The sequence below is a fragment of the Nesoenas mayeri genome (genome assembly GCF_963082525.1).
Source record: "Nesoenas mayeri genome assembly, chromosome: 2".
Classification (NCBI taxonomy): Eukaryota; Metazoa; Chordata; class Aves; order Columbiformes; family Columbidae; genus Nesoenas; species Nesoenas mayeri.
The window spans coordinates 142,078,873-142,102,845 of record NC_137543.1 but is presented as its reverse complement, the minus strand read 5'-3'; the positions used below and the strand labels follow the sequence as shown (position 1 = coordinate 142,102,845).

Here is a 23,973-nt window from a genome sequence, read left to right as displayed (position 1 = left end):
GCTGCTGCGGCCGCCGGGGCGGTGGTGCTGGAGCACACAGCGGCAAGAGATCCCTTACAAGAGTGAGTGACAGTAATTGGGAGTAATCGCAGCAATGCAGGCATGAAGAAGGCTTTTTAGTAATTCACTGCTCCCTTTAATATAATATGAATAATCCCCCTCTAAAGTGTTGGTTATGACTGCAGCCTCCCAATTTTTTTGAGTTTCACCTTAAACTAGTTGTAAACTGAGGTAATCAGTTTCTGTGGGATTATTAAGAAGATTGCACATCTATTATGCTTCTCAAATCAGCCATTTTTTCACCTTGTCTTATGTCTTTTTTTTCCTTTTATTCACCCCTTACAAGAAGGAAATGGATGTCTTTTGTCATTCAGGCCTCCTCTCCTGGTTACAGGTGCCATGGCAAACATTTCCTACCAGGAAGGTAAATATAATTTGGCCTGAATTCTGAAACACTTTCACGGGGATCACAATTCCTGTCTCTAAGGTCTTGAAGTACCTCAGTTTCCTTGAGTGTGGTGCGACACTAAAAGATATGGAGACAGGCATCAGTGGCCAGTGCAGGAGCTCGCTCTGGTAATAAGAGTTACCCAGAATTTAGGCTGAAGAGTGACTGATAGCACCATGCAAGACCATTGCTCAGATGGCCCGTTTTGGGCGCAAAACTGCTGATGAAGCCTAAAGCACATTTGTTCGGTCTCATGCCTCAGTTTTTTTATCTGACAGGGCTTCCTACCTTCCTCCTTCCTGCCTCCCAGCTTGTCTGGGGGGCTGTTCTGGGGGGATGGAAGGTGTCTTTGTAATCTGTAGCACCAATGCTCAGAAACCTCAAGTGTGATTCAATAGGAAATGCTCATGTTATGTTCGGAATAACCCTCGTTCAGTCAATGTTTTCTGTTTCAGCGTTATCAGCCAGCAGAGGAGGCTCAGCTGCCTTTGAGGCACCACATTGCTGAGAGCCCTGGAGCTCAGCCTGGCAGCTGGGAGCCAAGTGGTAGCACTCAAAAAATAAAGGGTCTAGGAAACAGAGGATGAAGCATCAAACTTCAAGGGAGTGGATGGAGGCAGATGCACCTGGGTGGGAGTTACTAGACGTTATGAATAGGAATAAAACCTCAGGGCTAGGACAGGGAGTGTGATGCCCTCCGCAGGGTGGCTGTGCTGCCTGCACTGGTGGGTGCCCTGCCCACCTCCACCTCTCACCCTGCTGCAACGACTGGGGGCTTCTCAAAATAAATCTCCTCTATACCCAGGATCTGTGGCAAAAAGCTATATTTCCACATTTCTGAAAGCCAGAGCTCCTACGTGAGTGTCTGAAAAGGGCTAACGGCACCACAGTGGGAATCCTCCGCCCTTATTTCACAGAGCGTGTCCCTCACGATTTCAAATAAGATGGATTCACCAAAAAGCTGGTGGAGTTCTTGTGAACTTTTCTTCTGACCAAAGGATGCTGAACTGCTTCTGAGCAGCTTGAAATGCTTTAATCTGACATTTGGTATTCTGGTATGTGCCTCTATTCTTGTTTCCGTTGGTCACAATTCCCCTTTCAGGCAGCCTGTGAAGTCACTTCCCCTTCTGCACGTGCAGGTGGGCTATGGAAAACGCAAACCTTCTGTACGAGAACTCGGATATGACCCACCATTGCGTTTTAGGGTTGCCATTTGGGCGCACACAGTAAACATATGGGTAGTTCTGCAGAGTCGATCTGGTGCAGAGATTAGCACATAAACCAAGGAGCAGAGGTCATAGCAGAACAACTAGAGCATTTAAGACAAGGAAGGTTTGTATCTGGATTTCTTTAGTTCTCTGCAGCTTGACCATTCTATAAAATTTCAGAAAAAAGAAAAAAAAAAAAAAGGACAAAAGCATGATTATTTACCACATATGGAGAATCTTTGTGCTGTCATGGCTGCTGAGCACTGGAGCGCCAGCACTCAGCTCCAGAAGAAGTTCCTAATAACTTTTTAATACTGGTAGCAAGCAGGCTTTTTCCTTCTGCAGCCAAGCCCCAGCAGGGAGCAGAGAGCCTTCTGAGGGACAGGTCTCAGGGTCTCTTCTTTGCTCTCTTCCCACAAGACTTGGATGACTGTGAATTTTGAACAGGGTTCAGCGCAGAGCAGTGGTCTGTGTCAGGGTCACCCCTCCTAAACAGAAAGGCAGCATCCACCCTGAGCTTGCAGGGTGAATCTGCACCTCTGTAAAGCCCAGAAACTTGGCTCTAAGCAGAAATTTAGGCACCATCTCTAGAAATAATCTACCCTGTTCATAGTATCAAGACACAAATTTGCCCATGATAGATTAAAAAAGGGATTTTCTGCTTAGCATGCTCAGATAACTTTGTATCTGTCATGCTGGAAATAGCTCCCAGATAGCACAGCTCACTCATCATACAGGCTCTTTCTGGACTAATATCTAATCCTTTTAATTACCCGCTGCAGAATGACTTGTCTGCCATCACACAAACCTGCTCAACTCAACTGGTATAGATGTAATAGCACTTTCTTGGGCACCTTTCAGAAATCCCACCAGCGCCTAGCTGGATTTCTGCATTCACAGAACCTATGAGCACAGGCTAGGGGCTCTCATCTATATTTGCTGGAGTAGGGGGCTTGCTCACGCCCAGTCAGCCCTAAAATGCAGTTTGTGCAATCGTCCCACCACCTGCATGGTTTTGTCATCTTCACGGTGATTCAAATAAAGCTGCTAATTTCTGGGAGGAAAATGACAAATCCCGTTTCAAGCTATCAAAAGCAACTTCTTTGATTACTAAGGCAAGAAACTGAATCAGCTCAGTTCCCTTGCTGCATTTTTGGTATTCTGTTGGTGTTTCTAAGATTTCTCATCTCCTGACACACTGAGACATTCATCTTCAGTTACAGTGAAAACCCACAGGTTTGTAGGAAAGTCAAAAATTTGTCCTCATCTGCTGCCTGTGATGCACTCAAATGTTTCAACACAGCAGCTCCAGAATGCCTCATCCCTTCTGCAATGTTTGCTCAAGTGTGTCTGCTTCTCCCTAATTCTTTGCTCCTCTTGCGGTGTTTCTTGGCTAACAGCTGTGTTTGGAGAGGGCTTCACTTTGCGCTTGAAGCAACACAAACATCAAGAGCCTTCGAGGTGCTCTCTGAAGAGGCTATTACACCACAGTGCAGCTGCAGCAAAAAAGTGAGAGCAAAAGTAACACCAGTTTGGCAGACCGAGCCAGTACAGCACATGGGAACACAGCAATGAAAACACGAGGGGTCCAGGAATATCAGGTTAAACACGGAGTTACAGTGCCACTGCAGAAAACACAGACACAAATGAGGTTTTCAGAGGAGAAAAAGAAAAAAAAAAAAAAAAAGACAAAAGAGGCATTGTAATTCTGTGCAAAAATCTGAAGTGGATTACACCTTCTCGGTGTTCATTGTTTTTTGCTGAGCTGCTGAACAGAATAATTCTTATGGAAAAACATGAAGATGTGAAGAAAACAGATTAGGAAATCAGAATACATTTGTCAATCTAAATCACTGAGCTTTGAAAAATTAACGAATACAAACAGCATCAGTAGCATGATCTGCACGTGCATACTCAGCACTTCGGGGTGCTGGGGAGAGCACAGGAGGGAGGTGTCCAGGGGTGCCCAGGCTCTGGCTTCAGGTGCCAGCCCCGCTCTGAGCCGGGACCTGCTGGTGGCAGCTGCCTCCTCCCTGGGACAGAGCATCCCAGCCCTGCTGAGCTCCTGCCTACGTGCTTCAGTTCTGGCCTGGGGAGAGAAAAACCAAACCACATCACGCTTGAGGGAGCAGACCTCGCACAGGGAAGAGTTTGCTCACCACCGCAATCCCTGTGGCTGGAGAAGATGTGAATTAGAAGGACTTTCCTTCGAGCCATTTACCCAAGCAATTCAAGCACTCAGCATTTAGTGCATCCAAATCACACTTGCAAACCAACCAGCAATGTTAACTCAGATGTCCTTTGGGGGCATTAGCCATGTGCAGAAACATTTAAATTTCTATATTTCTACGTGCGCCGCCCAGGCTGTTGTTTCATGGCACAAATCATGTCTCTTCACCTGATGGTGGCCCTGGCAGGAAGAAGAAAAAAAATCAGCCCCACTCAATTGCAGTCACACAGCACTCTTTTGGGGACAAAACTGCAGTCCCAGTGAGTCTCCCTAATCTAACAGGGACAAAAACCCCTCCTAGACACTGGCATCTTGCTCACCTGACTCTGACAGGTTTGTGAGTGTATCCTGGGGTAACTCTGATCTGGACTGACTGGCACACTTTTTAGCTGTAAAAGAGAATGTCTTTCATTCATGTCCAAAATGTGTAGCACTGGGAGTAGGAAGCGCACTGTGTATTCCCGAGAACTGGAAAGAAATGCAGGCGTTGCTGGCTCTCCAAAATCCCCCAGGTAATCAAACATAATTTTAGATCCAGTTGAACACCAGATGCCGTGAATTAACTGCATCAATTAGAAACCAATTCTGTGTCACTGGCACAGCCCCCTTGCCTGGACACTGCCAGCAGCCAGAGGTAATATGTTTTGATTTAGCTGTAGTTGGGCAGAAAACTAAACCAATTTTGTTAGACAATGAAATGGCTGGTGTAAATGAGGTGCTGGCTGACACTGCAACCAGCACCATTGCTGGGTAGTTTGCTTTGCTATGAGGATTTCTTTCCAAGTCAAGCATCCCTGATTCCTGACCAGAGGGTGTTGTAAGAAGTGGTAGTAACCGCACAGCGCGTTTTACCAGCTATGGAGCCCTTCAGCCCAGCTCAGCTGTGCTTTTCCCCTTGTCCCTTTTCACACAGCAAAGTGACAGTCATACCTGGCACCACAGTGGGCAAAAATCCCCTTTGCAGTGGGCAAAGGAGCTACCTCTTCCCTTTCCCCTACAGCAGCTAAGAAACTGTTTGTGTGCTGCTGCTGAAAAAGAAAAGAGAAAAGGAAAAGGAAAGGAAGAGGAAAGGGAGAGAGAGGAGAGGAGAGGAGAGGAGAGGAGAGGAGAGGAGAGGAGAGGAGAGGAGAGGAGAGGAGAGGAGAGGAGAGGAGAGGAGAGGAGGAAAAAGAAAAAAAAAAAGAAAAAAAGAAAAGAAAAAAGAGAAGAAAAAATAAAGAAAAAAAAGAGGAAAAAAAATAAAATAAAGTCTTAAAATATGCCTTTACTTTTGGAAAAAGGTTCTTGATGATTTTTGTTTTTTAAGACTTTGGATCTGCTTGCCTTCAGAGTGTGACTCTGCAAGATCCTTTGGCCAGGCAGCAATTTGATGTTGCCAGGCTTCAGGGAAGCATCCCCCTTGCAGATCAAACTCAGCACTGCTTTAGTGGCCTCAAGCTACTTGATACGTCAGCAGCTAAGCTGTTTTCTCTGTGGGTCCCATGTACAGCCAAGTACTCTGCTTTCCTGGCACAAGTGGGCAGCCTCATCCTTCTCAATTTTGTGAGCCTTAAGAGCCTGATAACAGCAGTCTCTTTAAAGGGGAGCAGTCAGGGAGAGCTATGCTATTTATCTTGGGTAGAGGATCCTCTAGGTCTTTGCCAGTTTTTATCAAAGCATAAAAAGCAATTATTAAAATTAATGCAATTTACCATGTGTTTTACTTCTAGCAAAGCTATTTTTGGCCAGAGTTGCCATCTGGCCCATTCAGCAAGATCAGCCACAGACTTTTGCTCTCTATTCCACTTCCCACAGTTCCCATGTGGAGCTGGGCAAACACATGCCTTTTGCAGAATCAAGTACCTCAACTGCAGCAGCTACCTTACCTGAAAATTGCCATCACCTGGTGGTAAGTGTCCTCTGCATGACAAATACTGTCTCTTCTTTCCCTTTTGCTTTCTCATGGCACTGGGGATGCTCCTGTGCAACACCTGGGTGGGCAAGTGCTGCACTGCTCTGCCCTGAGCTGGTGTCTACTGGAGGATCTGGGGGCAACCAGCAGACTTGTCTGCACAGTGACATCCTCCAGCAGACCTTGCAGCTGAGCAAGGGTGACATCCTCTGCCAGACATGGCAGCTGCGCGAGGAGGCGACCCTGTGGAGCTGCACACATGGGGAGAGTGGCTTGGAAACGGTGGCCTGAGCTCCTTGTAGCCGAGGTGAGAGCTGGGGTGGGTCTCAGTCCCTGTGCTACATGGGTTGCTCTCTAGAGGAGTAAATAGAACCATAGAATCATTTTGGTTGGAATAGACCCTTAAGATCATCAAGTTCAACCATAATCTAATTCTAGCTCTAGCACTAAACCACTTCCCTAAGAGCCTCATCTCTACAACTTTTAAACACCTCCAGGGATGGTGACTATACCACTTCTCTGGGCAGCCTATTCCAGTGTTTTACAACCCTTTCTTTGAAGAAATGTTTCCTAATATCAAGTCTGAACCTCTTGTCCTATCACTCACTACTTGGGAAAAGAGACCAACACCCTCTGTGCTACAACCTCCTTTCAGGTAGTTGTAGACAGTGATAAGGTCTCCCCTCAGCCTCCTTTTCTCCAGGTTGAACAGCCGCAGTTCCCTCAGCTGCTCCTCATCAGACTTGTGCTCCAGGCCCCTCATCAGCTTCATCCCCCTCCTCTCACTCTCTCCAGCACCTCCACGTCCTTCTTATGATGAGGGGCCCAAAACTGAACACAGGATTCAAGGTGCGGCCTCACCAGAACCGACTACAGTGGCACAACCACTTCTCTAGTCTTGCTGGCTGCACTATTCCTGATACAAGCCAGGATGCTGTTGGCCTTTTTCACCACCTGGGCACACTGCTGGCTCATGTTCAATTGTCTGTCAATCAACACCCCCAAATAAGATGGGTCGGGTCTCTCAGTTGGCACTGGGGCTGAGTAGGCTTTGTCAGTTCTGTCACACACCCTACAGAGCCGGGACCCTGCAGACTCCCTGGGTAGGAGGGTTCCTGCCCCCAGCTGCCACCCAGGCTGTGTGTTTGGAGTGTGCTGATCGCCACGGGACTGAGGCGTGACGAGGACTGACCTGGCCATGTAATGGGATAAACCGTGGCGATCCTCTGAGCAGGGACATGTCCTGGCACTGTTTAACAGACTGGTGTAGACACAGCGTGTGAACCCAGCAGCACTGCTCAGACCTATCCCCCTGTTCCTGGCTTTGTCTATTTCTTCTTCCTCATTTCAGGATTTGAGAGTTGATTCTATAAAAGCATCAGCTCTGCTGTTTTTCTCAGCTCCATGCTGGAAAGCCTGTTCCTGGCCTTTTGTAACCCTCTACATCTAGTAACCCCTTCCGTTCTTTGTGAAATCATCAGCAGAGCTAAGCAATAGGAAAACTTGTCCACAGGTTTTTACAATATACATCATCAGAGCTTCAAAAGGAGCCTAAATGTGTTCATTACTAACTGAAAATCAGTTTTTGTCTGTATTTTTTACTCTTTTGCAGCCTGTTGGACCTGAAAGAAGTGGAAATTAGTTCATTTGTATTTTTATATAACTGAAGATAAATCAGCCCAAAAAGAATAAATGTGTAGGGAATAAAGACCTGATGCCAGGATAGTGTCTGTGGGCCCATGGAAATTCCAAGTGTTCACACAGAGACTCTGGAACCTGGTATAAACACTGTATAAATGTGAACACAGCACACACGATCATCTGGAGTGGAGGCAAGCAAATCCTTCAAGTGACTGGACTGCTGTTGGTGGTTTCGCCTTTGTCATCCCCTCACAGCCCTAGTACGGCAGCATCCTCTGCACTGAGACCTCTCCTCTGCACATACTTAAGGAGAACGCTGCAAAGGAAACAGCAAGGGCAGCTCAGTTTATCCTTCATGCCACTTGTCTGAATTTGGGTGGTTAAAGGGGATAAAGGAAGTTGGGCAGATGAAGACTCTTCTAATGTAACATACTGAAGTCATAGCAGTGAGCCAGTGAAAACCTCTGATTATTGGAAAACAAACAAAAAAAACACCCCACAACTGTATTTTTAATTGTCCAGTGAGTATAGTAAGAAGGAGAGAAGCCCAGATGTAATGCTGTCACTGATATACCTATTTAATGGCTTCAGACTATCTACTTATTAGCACTTTAACATGCAGAAAGGTATAACAGATTGAGTGCTAAGGTATGATAACAAGATAATTAACAAAAACCTCTTAGAAGATACATGTTAAATTCCGAATAGATGCCTACTCAGCGTAAGAAAAAATAAAAAATCAACTGGCATATAATTCATAAGGAGATTATTAAATATATCAAGAGGGAGCTCTGACTCAAAGTCTTTAGACTCAGGCTGTTTGATGGCTGGATCCCATGGTGTCCAGCTTGACGATACAAGGGCATGTTGCTTTCTGCTCACCATACTTCCTGAACAAAGGAACCTGAGTGACCAATTTAGCAGCAAATTAGTTTGTGTTTAAAACTGCTAATAACCCTACCTGGTGGGAGACAAATGCTGGAGGAGCAGTTACTAAACAAGTTGTCCAGGGGGAAGAATTTGGTCAAAGCTGCCTGGAGGTTGCTCCGTGTGCTGATGTACAAGCATTCCTGCAGGCACACCCCCTGCTCTGCCTTCTGCCTGCTTCAAAACGGATTTTCAACATAAGGCCTGAATATGTTTATTTCAACACATTATCACTGCAACATTGTATCTAGAGATGCTGCTCTCTGGAAATGACAGTGCCTTTGTAATCTACATCCACAACATCTCCCGATCAGGGAGTCTTATTCCTCTCAAAGGCACTGCCCTCTCCTCAGATACCCTTTTCTGATTCCCAGCATCACAGGGACAAATGGCATTTATCAGGATATACTCACTTCAAATTCTTCCCATTTCATTCTCTCTCCCAGGCATTAAGCTCGATAAAAGATTCTTGCCTCTTTTAGAGGTTTAAAGACTGATATTAGCAATTCAAAGTTAATTAAACAGAAGATTCCAGGCTAAATTTCTTTCTCACAAATAGCAGCAAAACTCTAGTATAATTCCATGAGCTTCACTGCACAGTAACACTGGAGTGAGGACTCCTTTCAGGCCAACAGAGTTCCTCACATGTTAAATGCAAACAGCGTTTGGCACTCCATCGGTTTCCTCAGAACGGTAACTCCGTGTGCTCACCAGTGGTTGAGAATATCTTCATGGAATATTGTGTATGTTATCTTGCTCTTTGGGTTTGCATTTAAACAACAAAATGCAAAATAGCAGGTTGCCGAATTGTGATAACCACAGGTTTTCGTGTTCTGTTGTTATTCTGGAAAAAATATACATTTTTCTATTTTATTTTTGTCTGCATACATGTGCACAGGCTCGTGTGTGTCTCTGCATATTATAAACATATGCATAATGTCTCAGTACATGAAGGGAAAATTCCAGCTGAGATTTTATCTCCCTGGAGAGTAGAAAATCTCAGTCCCCAGATGGTAGACACGTTCTCTAACCTGTTCTCACCTGATGCTTTTTGGATTTGTGCAGTAATTGTGCATACTAGAGTTTTATTGCTGTATAGAAAGCCTATCAACAGTTTCATTGAAAATGCATGCATTGCATAAGAACACATGCTCACCTCAGAAGGTGATAAATACTTTGATTTTTCTTTCCAATCTGCATGCTTTTTGTTATTGCTAAATGCACAAATGTAAGTTAAATTCACTGATGCCAAACCCAAAGTTACATATAGTACAGGATAGGCTATTAATAATGGCATTGGCAATACATTATGCTGGGAAACGCAATGGTTCTTCTGCATAGCTCCTATCTCTACAATGCAGTGAGAAAGCCTCCTCGTTCTTTCCTTATTGTGCAGGCATAATCAGTCCCTTTTGGGGACAAGAGTGCTCGTTGTATCTCCTTGTGCTTTGCAGCTCACTGAATATGATGCTAATCATGAACCCAGTTCAGATCTCACACGCATTAGTTAACTTCTGAGTTTACAACTTACTTCAGTGGAACTATTCCTGATTTGTGATGGATCAGGCCTACAGATCAGTATTGCAACATGCTTTTGTTTAATGATACAAGGCCAAATTTCACCAAGTTCTGAGGCCAGTTACCTACCATAGTAATCAAAGGCTCAGCATCTTGCAGGATGACACCAAAGTCCGCTGTATGCCTTTTTGTTGCAAAGAAGGTTGTTTGGGATCAAAGTGTCTCCTGCTTTAACTAATGAAACAGATAGGAAGAAGAATGAATGATCAGAAGTAATTGCAATTTGCAAAGTAAATTACACCATTAACTACTCCAGAAATCAATAATCGGGCACAAAAAGAAAATCAGTTGGGGGGATGACAGAAGAAAAAATAAATCTCTTGGGCATCTTGCCACTCTGGGGATTTTAATTTTGAGTTTTCTACTCCCAGCTATCCATTCTTATTGCCCATCCATCAACCTTCTGATGAATATAAAGCACTCTGGTATGAAACGCCAGAAGATTGCTGGGTTGGTAGAACAACGGAAAGGGAGTCTTTCAGGTCTGGAGGAGGAAGGGTAAATCGCAGATGACTGTTTAGAAAAGCTTGTCTCTGCTCTTACTTTTTTCCCCCAACATCTCTTTTTAATAGCATTAGCAGCCTAATAACCATTTCAAAGGTAACCAAAATCGTACATATGGGGAAATCACCTGGAAATTTCCTGATTGACTCTAACAACTGACATAATTTTTAATAGAAGTGCAACATGATTTATGCCTTTGCTTATTGGTATAGTTTTAAGCAGGGACAAAGTGGTTGTTTAATCTTACTCTCATGTTAGAGGCATTCATCTTCCACCCCTTTGTATTTACTATTTACATCTTCATAAGAATGCCGACACTGTAGCCTTCATTATTAGCAATACTACTTGATTTAATAGCACTTATGAATATCTCTGAATTTGGGGTTTTATTAATGAACATTGTGAGTTCTTCCATGTGCTTGCATATGACAGGTTATCTGCTATGGCTTTTGATGAGAAGGGAGCTAAGATCGTGTCAAGCAGAAAGCCTACATGAAAAACATCACAGCCACTGATGTGGTTACATAGGCGGTTGCAAAAGCTAAGACTTCTACATCAAAAAAGTTAAAATCAAGTTAAAGGAAGGGAGAGGTGGGGTATGTTGAGAAAAAGGGTGTTTTCAGCAAGAGCCAGACTGCAAGCAGACACTAGCCTGGTCTCTGGGGTGCTGGGTGTCCAGGCTCTGGTGAAGAAAGCTGGAGCAAGTGCTGTGCAAAAACCTCCTTGTTTGAAACGCAGTTCCTGAAATGCAGTGCAATTGTTGGCAAATTAAGGCTACTTATGGAGCAGGTGTTTACTGGCTGGCGCAAGCATTGCTCAATGGCACCTCCACAGCACCATGGCTCTTAGTGACCTCACCAGAAACTGCCTGAAACACAGCTCCTCCTGCAAAGGAAAGCATGAGCCTGATACTTGGAAGGGGTGACAGACCAGAAAAAGGGGTGCAGCTTTATCCAGAGACTGTGAAGCTGACACTAAGTACAGCTCTTGCCATTCTATACCATCACCAGTGCAAGAGCAGTCAACTGGTCCGGCACCACTGGGGCTGGGGAAGTACAAGCATCACTATCAAAGAATACTGCCAAGGCTGAGTGTACACGTTCCCGTGCATCACTACAGCTTTGTATTCACCACCTTAGATCATGGGCAGGGCAGGAGGAGACAGAAGACAAAGAGAAGCAGGCTTGCAGGGACGGGAGACACCTGCAAGAACAATATTTTATGCTTGCAACTAGCGGTTTAATCTTTGGAATAAACAATGGCACTTGCAATTATGACTATTTTTTATGGTTAATTATTGCTATTTATGTTGGCAGTTATCAAGTGTCATATATGATTATTTTATATCCTTAGACTTGGTCAGTTGAATGTGTAATCTTAATCTCCCTATGTGTTTAAGACTTTTTTTTACAGACACAGTTATGTTTTTATATCTGCAGTAATTCACCAGTCAAAACATGATATACCTGACTGGGTACCGATCTTTCCATTTTAATTTCTCCCCTCCCAAGTAACAAGTCATGTTTGACTGATCTTTACTGATTAAAAACTAAAAAGGAATAGATACGTGGAATTTTTTTTTTGCAAATTCTCCTTGTTGAGCCCTGTCACTTTAGTGACAACCCTCCTTGAACTCCCCCCTCATCTGGATTTGAAAAGTGCTTGTAACCCTTTTATGGCTGAACACATTTTCTTCGGATCATTTTCCTGTTTGCCATCATGTTCAGAGGCTGATCTTCAAAAGGCATTATTAAATGTGATCAAACTTAATCTAGAATATTTCCAGTTGCACATACACACAAAGATAGCTTTAAATCCTTGAATAGCAGAAAATACCCTGCAGAAGGACTTCCTACATTCCAAAGGACAGCTAAGAGCTTCCAAAAAATCAGCAAAACAACTCTTTTCTATCATATGTCGAAGCCGATTTTCCTTCCATGAGCACAAAAACCTTAATTTTATGAAATAATCTAGTGGGCAACTTGCATCACTATAAACACGGATGGTCTTCAGTCATGCTGACCAAAACAAGTTGCTGGGAGAGCTTAATTAGTGGTGCCTGTACAAGCTTCTACCAAAACTGGTGCAGACTGTGGTCCTTTCCATGACCCACTACATGACACATGTGCCAGCCTTGAGATTTCAGCAAACTGGGTGAACAGAACTGAAACAGGATACCAGGAATGGTTTAGGATAGCAGCAAAGGTGTCATCACTGTGTCACCATGAGCCATCTATACAGATATTAATATTTTTTTCCCCTTTTTATGATATATTTTATTTTGTAGCGTTGAACCCACTTACCTGTTGGAGTGAGTGCATGTTGTTCCTTGACTGTACCACTGGGATCAGGTTGAGTTGGTAACCTTTACGTATTTAAGTTGAACCACCGTTTATAAAGGCACAGCATAGCAAAGCCTTAATTTTTTAGTAGAATGAAATTCAAAATGCTACTCTAAAATAATTTTTAAAAGAATTAAAATACAAGCAAGAGCAAAACAGATGCAGATATGAGTGAGCAGAAGCAGTATGGGACTTGGCACAGTGTTTGAACTCTCCTTTGTTCGGCATACACCTTTTTCCACATTACTCCTGCTCACTGTAACTGGGAAAGCATTGCCCCTTTCAGAGTGTTTTTTGTTTGTTTGTTTGTTTGTTTTGGGGTTTTTGTTGTTGTTGTTTTGTTTTCTGGGCTAACCCTTTGAATTTAGCACTGCAGGCATAAAGAGACATTTTGTGCCTGAAGATGGTGTTCCCCTGTGTGCCAGTGGATACATTCTTACCTAGTTTTCTTCAGTTTTTCCCTATCTTAGTGCTGAGGCAATGGCACACAGGTAAAATGAACATGCGTGTTATGCTGTGTGTCTTTAAGGCTCTATATGAACATTAACTAATTAGCTGGTGAGAAAAAGAGCTGTGGGCCGGCTGTTTCAAATGGCAGGAGCTGCAGGGGATTCAGCTCGAACACCAACTGTGGGTCTGAATGTGTAAAGGCCCAAGGAGAATCGAGAGGGAAGCAAACCAGCTGAAAGGCTGGAACGAGATTGTAAGAGGGCTTCAAAAATACAAAGACATTTAACACGTCAAGACTGGCAACAGCTCATATAGGTACAATGGTTGTATTAAGAGCAGACTGTCAATCTTGACTGTTAGCCTGGAGAGGAGATTATAACATAAATGCTACCCAAACCTTAATTACAGTAAATCAATGCTTTAAGATGCCACTTCAGGAAAACAAAGGTCCCATGGTAAAAAGAGGTTTCTACATTTCCTTTAACTTTACTCCAGACTACTGAGACCTTCAGTGCATAAGTTCTGAGCCCTTCCATTTCCCATTCTTAGTTTCCTTGGAAAATATTTTTTTTCCTTGGGAACTAAAGATAATCTGGTAACTAAAGCATTAGGCTGGCATTCCAGGTCCCAGGTGACGTTCCCAGCTAACATCCAAACTCCACTGACTACCCAGCATCAGTACTTGCCCTGTTCTCTCTGTTCTGCTTACTCAGGCTGTGATTTTTGTGGCTATCTTCTTTGGGACAAAGTCTGCGGAGTCTAGGGTGAATGAGCATTCTTGGCAATCTGTGTGAGGATAAAACTGTCTATTAAGAAGGTAAATGTGTTCAGTATGGTAGGACCTCACATTAAGAATCAAGCTTATCATAGCTGGAGTAAGGAACTGAGAATGTGCTGCTGACAATAAGTCAGCCAGCATCACTCTGGCTTGACAGACCATGATAGGTTTGTGTCTATTTGAAGGTTAAGATATTTGCTATTTTCCCAATGTGTTATACAGTCATCGCAATGGAGGTTTGCGCACATGCCGATGTCATGAATACTGCCACGGTTATGGATGACTAAATACAACACCTCAACACCTTGAGGGCCCAGCTACAGGCTGAGACAGACCCATCACTCTTGGCACAACTTTTCTCTTTTCTTTTTTTCTGCCCAGATGGAAGAGCAGTGCAGAAAGCCCTTTCCTATGGGGTAAAGAGAGTGATGAGATACAAACAGAACCCTCCAAATGTGTTCAGCTGCCTTCCTTGGTCTTGAGGGGAAGCTCTTAGCTGAGGGAACTGGCTGGCTTGTGTCAGTACCAGATAAAGGTTTATTTTTTAAGGCAGAGCATTAAAGGAAAGAAAGAAGAAAGGAAAAAAAAAAAAAGAAGGAGGGAGGGATATTTGCAAATGTGGGAAATGGAAGCTTTATCAGGAGTTTTCTGGGGAGATAAGGAGCTGGGCTGGCCCATCTCTACACAGTGTAGACACACTCGCTGCTTTTGAGTCTCTCCGGAAAGAGCAAAAGGAGCTGCTGACATTTCTGCTTAAAAGGAAGAATCAATGAATCTTTTTTTTCGCACTGCCTGCTTGTTTGACCTTATTGTGTTGTGGAATAGAAAAGAAAGAAAAGAGAGCGAGTGAGGGGAGAGGGGATTCGTGCTAATAAAATCCAAGTCAAGATCACAGCCTTCTGATCATCGCTGGAGATGCTATTATTTGGTTGTTGTCCTATTTGCCACTGTTCCTCATTTCTGATTCTTGCCTTGCTGTAATAAGTCGCACTCTTTCCAGCCATCATTCCTGTATTGACAGGCAAATGTCACCCACGTTTGATTGACGTCCATTGCTCCTGAATACAGAAGTATGATTTAGGAATCAATTCTGTTTGTTTATTTAAACAGCTCTTTGTGTACCTTGTATATCTGCAAGCAGGACAAGTTCCTTAATATTTTCTCGGGAGAAATTACACTAATATTGCACATTCACCTTCTCACTCAGTCACAGAGGTGTCCACCAGCCCTTGAGGAAGGAGAAACCTTTCACACACAAGAAAAAACAACAACAAACAAACATCCCCAAACAAACACACCCCCCCCCCCCCCCCCAACAACAAAAAACCTAAAGACTTTTAACAAAACACTTTGCTGTCCCCGAGCTAAGACGCAGAGACCTTTTCCTCAGGTCCAGACATCTGCTGGTTTGCATATGCGGCACACTTTCCTTTGGCTTCTAAACAAAAGTGAACTCTTTCCCTCGGTGTCAGTTTGCTAGCAATGCAGCGGCTGGCTTTAACACCGGGAAACCCTGCAGCCGGTGATGAGTATGTCAATTTTAATTCACAGGAAGAACTGTCTCCTTCTCTGCTTTTATGGTTGTAATCGGGGAGGGGGGAAGAGGGAGATTCGAAATTGGGAGAGATGCTACTCTCTATTACTGTGCGAGGTGGGAGGTATATTTTCGAATAACTTCCACTTGGACAATCGGTAACAGTAAAGCATCCCTACATTTAAAGCGGTATTTCCCAGAAAACACTAATATGGCAGGACGGTCTCAGAGAAGCACTAAGCAAGAGGTGGATTGACCTTTTAATTCTCGATCGGTGACCTGAAGGGTACCCAGAGGCTGCTAAGCACATCTCTTCCTTTTGGTCTGCTCCAGAAAGAGCTGTCATCGCAAGATGCAGCTTCTGAGTGAGGCTCACGATTTCACTGCTCATCCGTTTGCGGGAGGGGTGGGGGAGGGAGAGAGGAAAAAAAATATATATTTCCCACACTGCCAGAGTAATGCCAAACTCCCTGTGAGTGGGAAGATCAGAGCAGATGCTGGAATGAGATGCCAAAGCAGCTCCCCTTTCCCCTGCGCTTTTGGGTGCCTATAAATTGCTCCAGCGCGCTCGTCAGCCTCCTCCTCTCCTGGCAGGTGGCACCCGGGCAGGATCCCGCTCTCCCTCCGGCTCCGGCTCCGGCTCCAGCGCGGCGCGGCGGCGCGGCTCTCGGCGGCGGGCAGCGGGGCGGCCGGGAGGCGCGTCCGCGCTAAGGACTGTCGTCTCTGGGAGAAAAAAAAAAAGAGAGCGAGCGAGCGAGAAGGCGAGCGGGGCGATCGCGAGAGGAAAGGCAAGTTCCGAGGAAAGTTGACTAGGACTGGCACAGCCTGCAAAAAAAAAAAGTCGATCGCCAGCGGGAGCATAAAAGTGCGGGTGGCCGGGGCGCGGCGGCAGCGCTCCTTCCGTCCCTCCCGCCCGCCCGGCGGCTGCAGCGGCCGCAGCCGAGCGCCGCGACCCGCGGGAGCCCCCTCCGCCACCGGCAGCGGGAGGGCGGCCAAGCCCCAGGGGAGCCGAGCTCGAGAGGGCTCGGCGTTTTTTCGGCTCTGAGGAGGTCCCCGACCAACCATCAAGATTTTGTCCAAAAGCAGACAAGAGGATCGCCCTGCGCTGAGCCGGCTGGTGGGCAGCAGGCGGCGGCTGATCGCGGCCGGCGCGCTGGGGGTGGTGATGGTGCTGCTGCTGGTCATCCTCATCCCGGTGCTGGTCAGCTCGGCCGGCACCTCGGCGCACTACGAGATGCTGGGCACCTGCCGCATGGTCTGCGACCCCTATGGCGGCACCAAGGCGCCCAGCACGGCGGCCACGCCCGACCGCGGCCTCATGCAGTCCCTGCCCACCTTCATCCAGGGACCCAAGGGGGAGGCCGGCCGGCCGGGCAAAGCGGGGCCCCGCGGCCCTCCGGGGGAGCCGGGGCCGCCCGGCCCGGTGGGGCCGCCGGGTGAGAAGGGCGAGCCGGGGCGGCAGGGCCTGCCGGGCCCCCCCGGGGCGCCGGGGCTGAACGCGGCGGGGGCCATCAGCGCCGCCACCTACAGCACCGTCCCCAAGATCGCCTTCTACGCCGGCCTCAAGCGGCAGCACGAGGGCTACGAGGTGCTCAAGTTCGACGACGTGGTCACCAACCTGGGCAACCACTACGACCCCACCACCGGCAAGTTCACCTGCTCCATCCCCGGCATCTACTTCTTCACCTACCATGTGCTCATGCGGGGCGGCGACGGCACCAGCATGTGGGCCGATCTCTGCAAGAACAACCAGGTGGGCGCCGCGCCGGGAGCCGTGGGGAGCGGGATCATGGGGGCAGTGGGCGCTCTGAGGCCAGGGGGCGCCCGGGGGGAGGTGGGCTTGCTGAGGAGCCCGGGAACTGTGTGGGGAGCGGGAGTCCAGGGGAAGTCCCTGCGGGCAGCAGGCGCCTGGGGAGAGCCGGGAGTCTTGAGGGGAACATGCGCCGGGAGAGGAACGGGCGCCCGGGGGAAAAACAAGAGTCTCTGAGAGAAACAAGCACCTTGAGGGGAGCGGGCGCCCGGGAGGAAAGTCATACTCCCCGAGGGAGCGGGTGCTGTGAGGACAGTGGGCGCCCGGGCGGAGCCGGACTCCTTGAGGGGAGCGGGTGCCTTGAGCGGAGCGGGCGGAGCGGCGCGGGCAGGGCGGGAAGCAGGCGGCGGGCGGGGAGGGGGAGACGGGCTGCCGCTGGAGGCAGTGCGGGTGCGAGGCGGGGGAGTGGGGCCCGAGCGCAGGCAGGGCGAGCCGCCGAGGGAGGTGAGGGGAGCCGGCGCCCGCCGCTCCGCAGCCGGTCGGGACCCTGCGGACAGCGCCGCCGCCGGGGCGCGGAGTGCCGCCCCGCTCCCCCTCGGATGCCCGAGAACCCCTGTGAGACCGGGGGATACGGGCAAAGCCGAGGCCGGCCCGGGCCGCCGGGCAAACACGGACTCAACGCGCCCTTTTCCCCGACACTCACGCCGCCCACGCCCGCTCCCAGCTCGCTGTCCCGGGCGGCCCGCGAGCTGAGCGGCACCTGGCCGGCACCCGGCCCGCCCCTCTGGCACCGGCTGCCGGCCCGGCGGGTCGCGGCCGGCCCGCGGCCGCGGAGAGCTGCCCACAGCTCGGCCGGGACCTAAGCGGGTGGGCGATCGCGCAGGCAGCGCTGCCTCCGCGGGGTGAGCGGAGCTCGGGCTGGGGATTCCCTGGGAAGGAAGGAGAGCCAGGGGCGGCGGGTGAGCTCAGGAGAGGGTGGTCCCACGTAGGGAAGGAGCGGGGTGCGGCGGGGGGAAAGCGGCCATGGGACGGGGCTCCCACGCAGCGGGGCGCTCATTCCGACACGCTCAGCCCCTGGCAGGGAACGAGGTTTCCCAGGTTTCCCTCTAGGAGGGAAAGCCGGTAACCGTGTGAGCGCGGCGCCTGCCGACCTCGCCCCTTGGCGGCTGGTGCCGGGGAAAGCGCCGGTTGAGGGCTGGCGCCCGGCAAGCCGTGCGGGGGCGGCCGGTAAACCCGGGCACGGCACCCCGCAGCAGGATGGAAATGTTCGAAATAATTAAGGATCTTGCGAGGCTACCGGCTGAAAGTCAGAGGAATCATCCATTTTAATTAGGATAAACGTTGCCACCGCGCTCGCAGAGGCTGTTCCTACAACATTTCCCCCGGGGAGCCGTTCTTAGCGATTTTGCGCTTCTTCCATAGGTAGCTAACGGACACAGGTTGGCTCTAATTATCACAGGGCTTAGCGAGACCTCCAGGGTATCCGCCATCCCTCCTGCTCTGGGTGCCCGGAGGGGAGTGCGGTGTCTCCGGCAGCTCCGTGCTGCTCCCCCCGGTGCGGCGGGAGGGCGAGGGTCCGGCCCCGCAGCAGCCGCTCAACAGGTCGCTCACCGCCGGAGCTGTCCCGGCTGGTAGCGGCTACGCGGGCTTTCCCAGGCGCGGAGAGCCGGGAGCCCCGCGCTGCCGCTCTGCCCGGGCTTTTCGCCCTCCGGCAGAGCGCACTGCGGGTCTTGATCCGCTCTACGCCTTCTCCGTAGGAGCGACAATCGGGGTCCGTGCCCCCGCCGTGTCCCGCCGGTCGCGGAGGGGCTCGTTCGTTGCGTGTCTCCTCCCGCGAAGCGCGGCCAGCCCGGCAGCCGCCCCGCGGCCCTTCGAGCTCCGCGCAGGCGGCGGCATCGGCGGCCGCTAAATTAATCTTGATGTGCCACTTAACCTTTTGTTTATGGCTCCTTAGAAGTACTGTGAAAACAGAATAATGAGGACATCAGCAGCAATTAATTAAATTAGAAAATGTCTACTATCAATACTATCTCAGCAGATAAACCAGGACTACTAAAAGAAAGTACGTTGTAATAAATTCACTTTGATTTCTTCTTACAAAGGCAATATTGTCCACGGCAAGAATACCATTTTACTTGCAATTAAATATTAATCTATTTTTGATCCCTCTTTATAATGTTTTAAAGTGTTTGTTTCCTCAAACCCTGAAAATAAATACATACCAGTAGTTTTTTAAAAATTAACCGATTATAAATATTAAATTGAGCCTGAACCTTTCCCAAATGTAGCAACTTCCAGTACCAGACATGAGACAAATTAAACTCACAGTGATTCAAAGGAAAAAAAAAAAAAGGCAGGGGTTCTATGTATATATTTGTATATATCTACGCAAAGAGAAGTATTTAGGTAAATACCTGCATACAAACTAGTTTAAATTGATGCACAGTGTTAATACAACAGTATCTCCTTTTGATATGATTTATACTGGAAACACTGAAGGCTGATGTGATATGGCAGCCATTAACTTTGTGTATTATTTGTAAGAAAGCTCAGAAATTTTTCAAGTAAGTCGTTAAATGGGGCCTGACAAAAGTAACATTATAAATCCAGTATTTTCTAGCAATGACAACACTGAAACTGTTGGAAAATGTATGACTGACAGAAAAAAAAATATATATCATTCCTAAGCAATGCATAAGTGGAACCTCAAGGTCTCCTTTAATGGTGATAAAGCTGGTACAGGGGAGTGCTGAGAACACACAGCTTAGCTTGTACACGTGTGCAGCCTGGGAGTGCAGCTTCGGGAAAGAATTTGCATGCAACTTATGAAATGTATAGTCCATTAATGGTTTAATTTTGAGATACAGTTACTCTCTTGCAGCAGTACACTGAGAATTCATTTGAGACTGTCGTAGTCTTTAAAAAGACATTGCTCTGGCTAAACAAACAAGGAGGTAAAACCTCTAAGAAATAGCATGCTGGAGTTTACAGGATATATGTTGCTATAAGTAGGGCAGTAAGATCTGCATTTTCAGTAACCTAAATAATTTTTTCTTCAGTCAGTATGTACCTTGTAGAATCTAAAGAAATGAAATATCCATTGCTGTTGAAGTCAGTGTCTGTATGCTGACTCCATTAGGACAGTCACTAATACCATTAGAATTCTGCTTTACTATCCACAGAAACACAACATTCTAAACAAATCCACAAAGTAGCGTTCCATTATGATGTAAATGGCAATTTGGAAGGTAATTCAAATAAATTTGCTTGCCAGTATGCAAGGTACTAGTGCTCTATGAATGTTTTTCCACCTCCTCTATAGCCTTTTCGCTCCTTCCCATTTGCCCTTTCCATTTACACTACCAACAACAGCCTCAGCCTGTTATTTTCTTTGGAGGGTATTTCCAGGGTTAATGGTACAGAGCCTTCAACTCCACCTTGCCAGTCATTAATCCAGAGGAAATACCCAGTGCTTAGAATAATTATTGCTTAAACACTAGCAAAATAGATCACCTCTGTAAACACCACCAGGCAATTCAGGATCAAGAAGTCCTGAAATAGTTGAGGTTTATCATCACGCCATGTATCAGTTTAAATTTGCAGACTGTCACACCACTGCCAGCCTTTTGAGCCTTTCTCACTCTTCTTACAGGACGTATAAAAGAATTTCCACCTACTGTGATTTTTAAGCTTCACAATGCCATAAGATCCTGCATGGTAAAAGAACTCCCTGCTTTTTCAATACTAATGTGAAATCCTATCACAGGAGAATTTAATTTGGAAATTTATCATTTAAACTTTGAAAGGAATTCATGGAAAATTGTGACTTATAGCCTATTTTTTCAATTCTGAACAGATAAAATCCCACATACAGTACGCCAAGTCATGCATTATTACTTAGTTCAGGTTTGCAATACCACTAAATCACTTACTGCTCTGTAACTATGCTAGAACAAAGACAAGCAACAAGCAGATGATATGTTACACTGAAATAAATCACACACAACTCAGTTTAAATATTTTACCAAACAGGGTCAAATTATATATAAATTATTTTGAGACTTGCAATGGCACAGGCTGTTCTTCAAATTACAGATTACTTCCAGTTTGCTAGTAATGTCAAATTTAATCAGCAGTGGAATAGTAAGGGGAAAATGGGAAAAAAAGGCATGTTTAAGTGAAAGTTGCAAATGAAAACTCCTTAATGACTTGTAAATTCCAAAACCTCTTAAAGCAAATATCTACTTGCCTGTGATTTTTCAAATGTGCATCTCTTGAAACACACAGAAATCTAATGTTTGCTTACTGAGATGTGGCCACAACAGCTTTTCCAAATGCCGACGAGAATCCGTACCTGCTTGTGTGCGCTGACATGTGCCTATGTGTGTGTGTGGCTGCGTGTGTGCTCTTTGTATTCTTTTTGCAGTGTGATCCTATTAGTAGTATGACAATAAATCACCCCTGGAGAAAGTCCAGACTGGTATCAATAGGGCCTCACCGTGGATCCTCACCCGCATCAATCACTTGTCCCACTGATATAGAAGTTAAACCAATCTAAAACTGGCACATCATCAGATTCAGTTCTCCCAACTTCAGCTATTATTACGCATATATTTAAAAAGGCTCCAACACCTACAGGAGCTGGAGCAGCTGTGTACTAACCAGCTGACTGAGAAAGGAGCATGTTACTGCTTTAGTTTCAGGTGTTGCATTGTAAGAGAAAACAAGCGATAATAATAGGAAAAAGCTACAATGTACGTTGCCAAACATTTAATGTGGCAACTCATGCATGCTGAGTAAGATGTTGAGGATATGCTTTTATTTCACCATGCGGAAAAAGTGACCTGAGTTTTCTTAACCACTCATTATGTATTTTATGTAGGTTCGAGCTAGTGCGATTGCTCAGGATGCTGATCAGAACTACGACTATGCCAGTAACAGCGTGGTTCTTCATTTGGAGCCAGGAGATGAAGTTTACATTAAATTAGATGGAGGAAAAGCACATGGAGGAAACAACAACAAATACAGCACATTTTCTGGATTTATTATTTACGCCGACTGATAATGTGTAAAAAGACCCACCAAACCAGTCCAAAAATGAAGCTTGCTCTTCTAAGCAATGGATTTGTGTGGCAAAAGTCAATGAAATAAGCACCCCAGCAGAGAGCGACCACCAACCACCTCAGTAGCAGGGGAAAAATGTCGAATGCTACCTGATTCACATCTGTACAACACAGAGAAACCTTATGTCAAAAATACACAAAACAAGTTAAACAGATGTGCGATCCACTACCGCCAAAGCAAATACTTCCTCATTGTTAGTGTCCATGTGAATGAAGTCCTACATAGATCAAGTTTTTATAGGAAAAAAAACCACTTGAGGACGCTGAGTTATTTCTTCAGTGTATATGATACTTTGATGTGTTATGATCTTGCTGCTTTATCCATACTTCAGCTTTGGTTCTTGTGACTTACTTGCTAAAAATGATGCTTCGAGTCCACTCATAGTGTGGTGAGGAATGATTTTACAATAAAAGGAAAAGGTAATCAAAATATATTTTCTCTCTCCAAAGGAATTGTTTGCCTTGTACTTTTCTTATCCTTCCACTTCAAACTAGAAACTAATCAGTTTCAAGCCTTAACTCAATGTTCCTGCTTTGTAGGTTTACATTAGACTTTTAACATAAAATCAATCCAGTGGAGTTGTTTAATTTTTGTCTTCCCCTTAGCTGTGTTCTAAAAGAAAATGAAGGATAGAAGAAACCCTTTTTCTTTTATTTTTTTTCCCTGAAAAATGTAACAGTTGACAAACTATTCTATTGGATGAAATCCTTGACTCCACCAAAGCCAATGGCAAAGCTCTCATTGATATTAGTGGAAAAAAGATTTGGCTTTTTTAATTTGTAAACGTGTAAATATATATTTAGGCAATTGTTACAGGCCCGCTCTTGATGGTTAGTTGTGTAAATATTTAGCAAGCCTGGCATCCACATCCTCAGACTAAGGCAGAGCGTTTTCTTTGCAGCAACTAGTCTTCATTAGTCTTTTAGCACTTAGTCTGTACTTAGGCACTATTTTTATTAAAATAGATATGGATTAACATAGTGCAAATGTTCAGCTAGAATTTTGTAGGAATATAATGAGTCAAAACCTTATTTGACTTAGGTGTCTTGTCACACTGAAGTTAGTGGGATTCTTCCCACAAAGGAAAAGTGGGAGATCAGCCACGTGAGAAAATGTTGTCACACAGACCTTTTCCATGGTAGCGAGTTACTAGTTTGTAGTAAGGTGTGCCTATGACATGGACACAGATAAGCATATTACCAAAAACTGTAACACATATGCAAAGAAAGAAGCAGATATTTAAATGCAAAAAAAAAAGTGTGTATTAAAAACTATTTTTCGCATTCTCATATATATATATATATAAAAAGTCTCGAAGAAGTTTAATCCATATAAAGGATTAATGGCTTGGAGAATTAAACTAAACACAGGTACTATGAGTTACATAGTTATAAAAATGCTTTAAAATCAGTCATTCCAGTAATGTCCACAGAATATTTTTATTCATAAGGTTGACTTATTATTTGCTTTGGTTTTGGGAGGGAAGGCTGTTAAAACTTGCAGATTTCATTCTAAACCTAAATTTTAGCAAGATAATTAGCTGGCTCCTTAGCATAGCTGGTTACGTT

The 23,973-nt window shown here is 46.0% G+C and overlaps 1 protein-coding gene across 1 annotated transcript; it reads left to right on the top strand.

Annotated features, from left to right (window-relative positions):
- Positions 1 to 16,672: 16,672 nt before the first annotated feature.
- On the top strand, positions 16,673 to 22,343 carry C1QL3 (complement C1q like 3; the record flags this gene model as incomplete). The annotated part of the gene is made up of 2 exons (XM_080339586.1): positions 16,673 to 17,284; positions 22,164 to 22,343. The coding sequence occupies exons 1-2, from the start codon at positions 16,697 to 16,699 to the stop codon at positions 22,341 to 22,343; spliced, it is 768 nt and encodes a 255-aa protein (XP_080195712.1). The 5' UTR covers positions 16,673 to 16,696.
- Between the last annotated feature and the right edge of the window lie 1,630 nt (positions 22,344 to 23,973).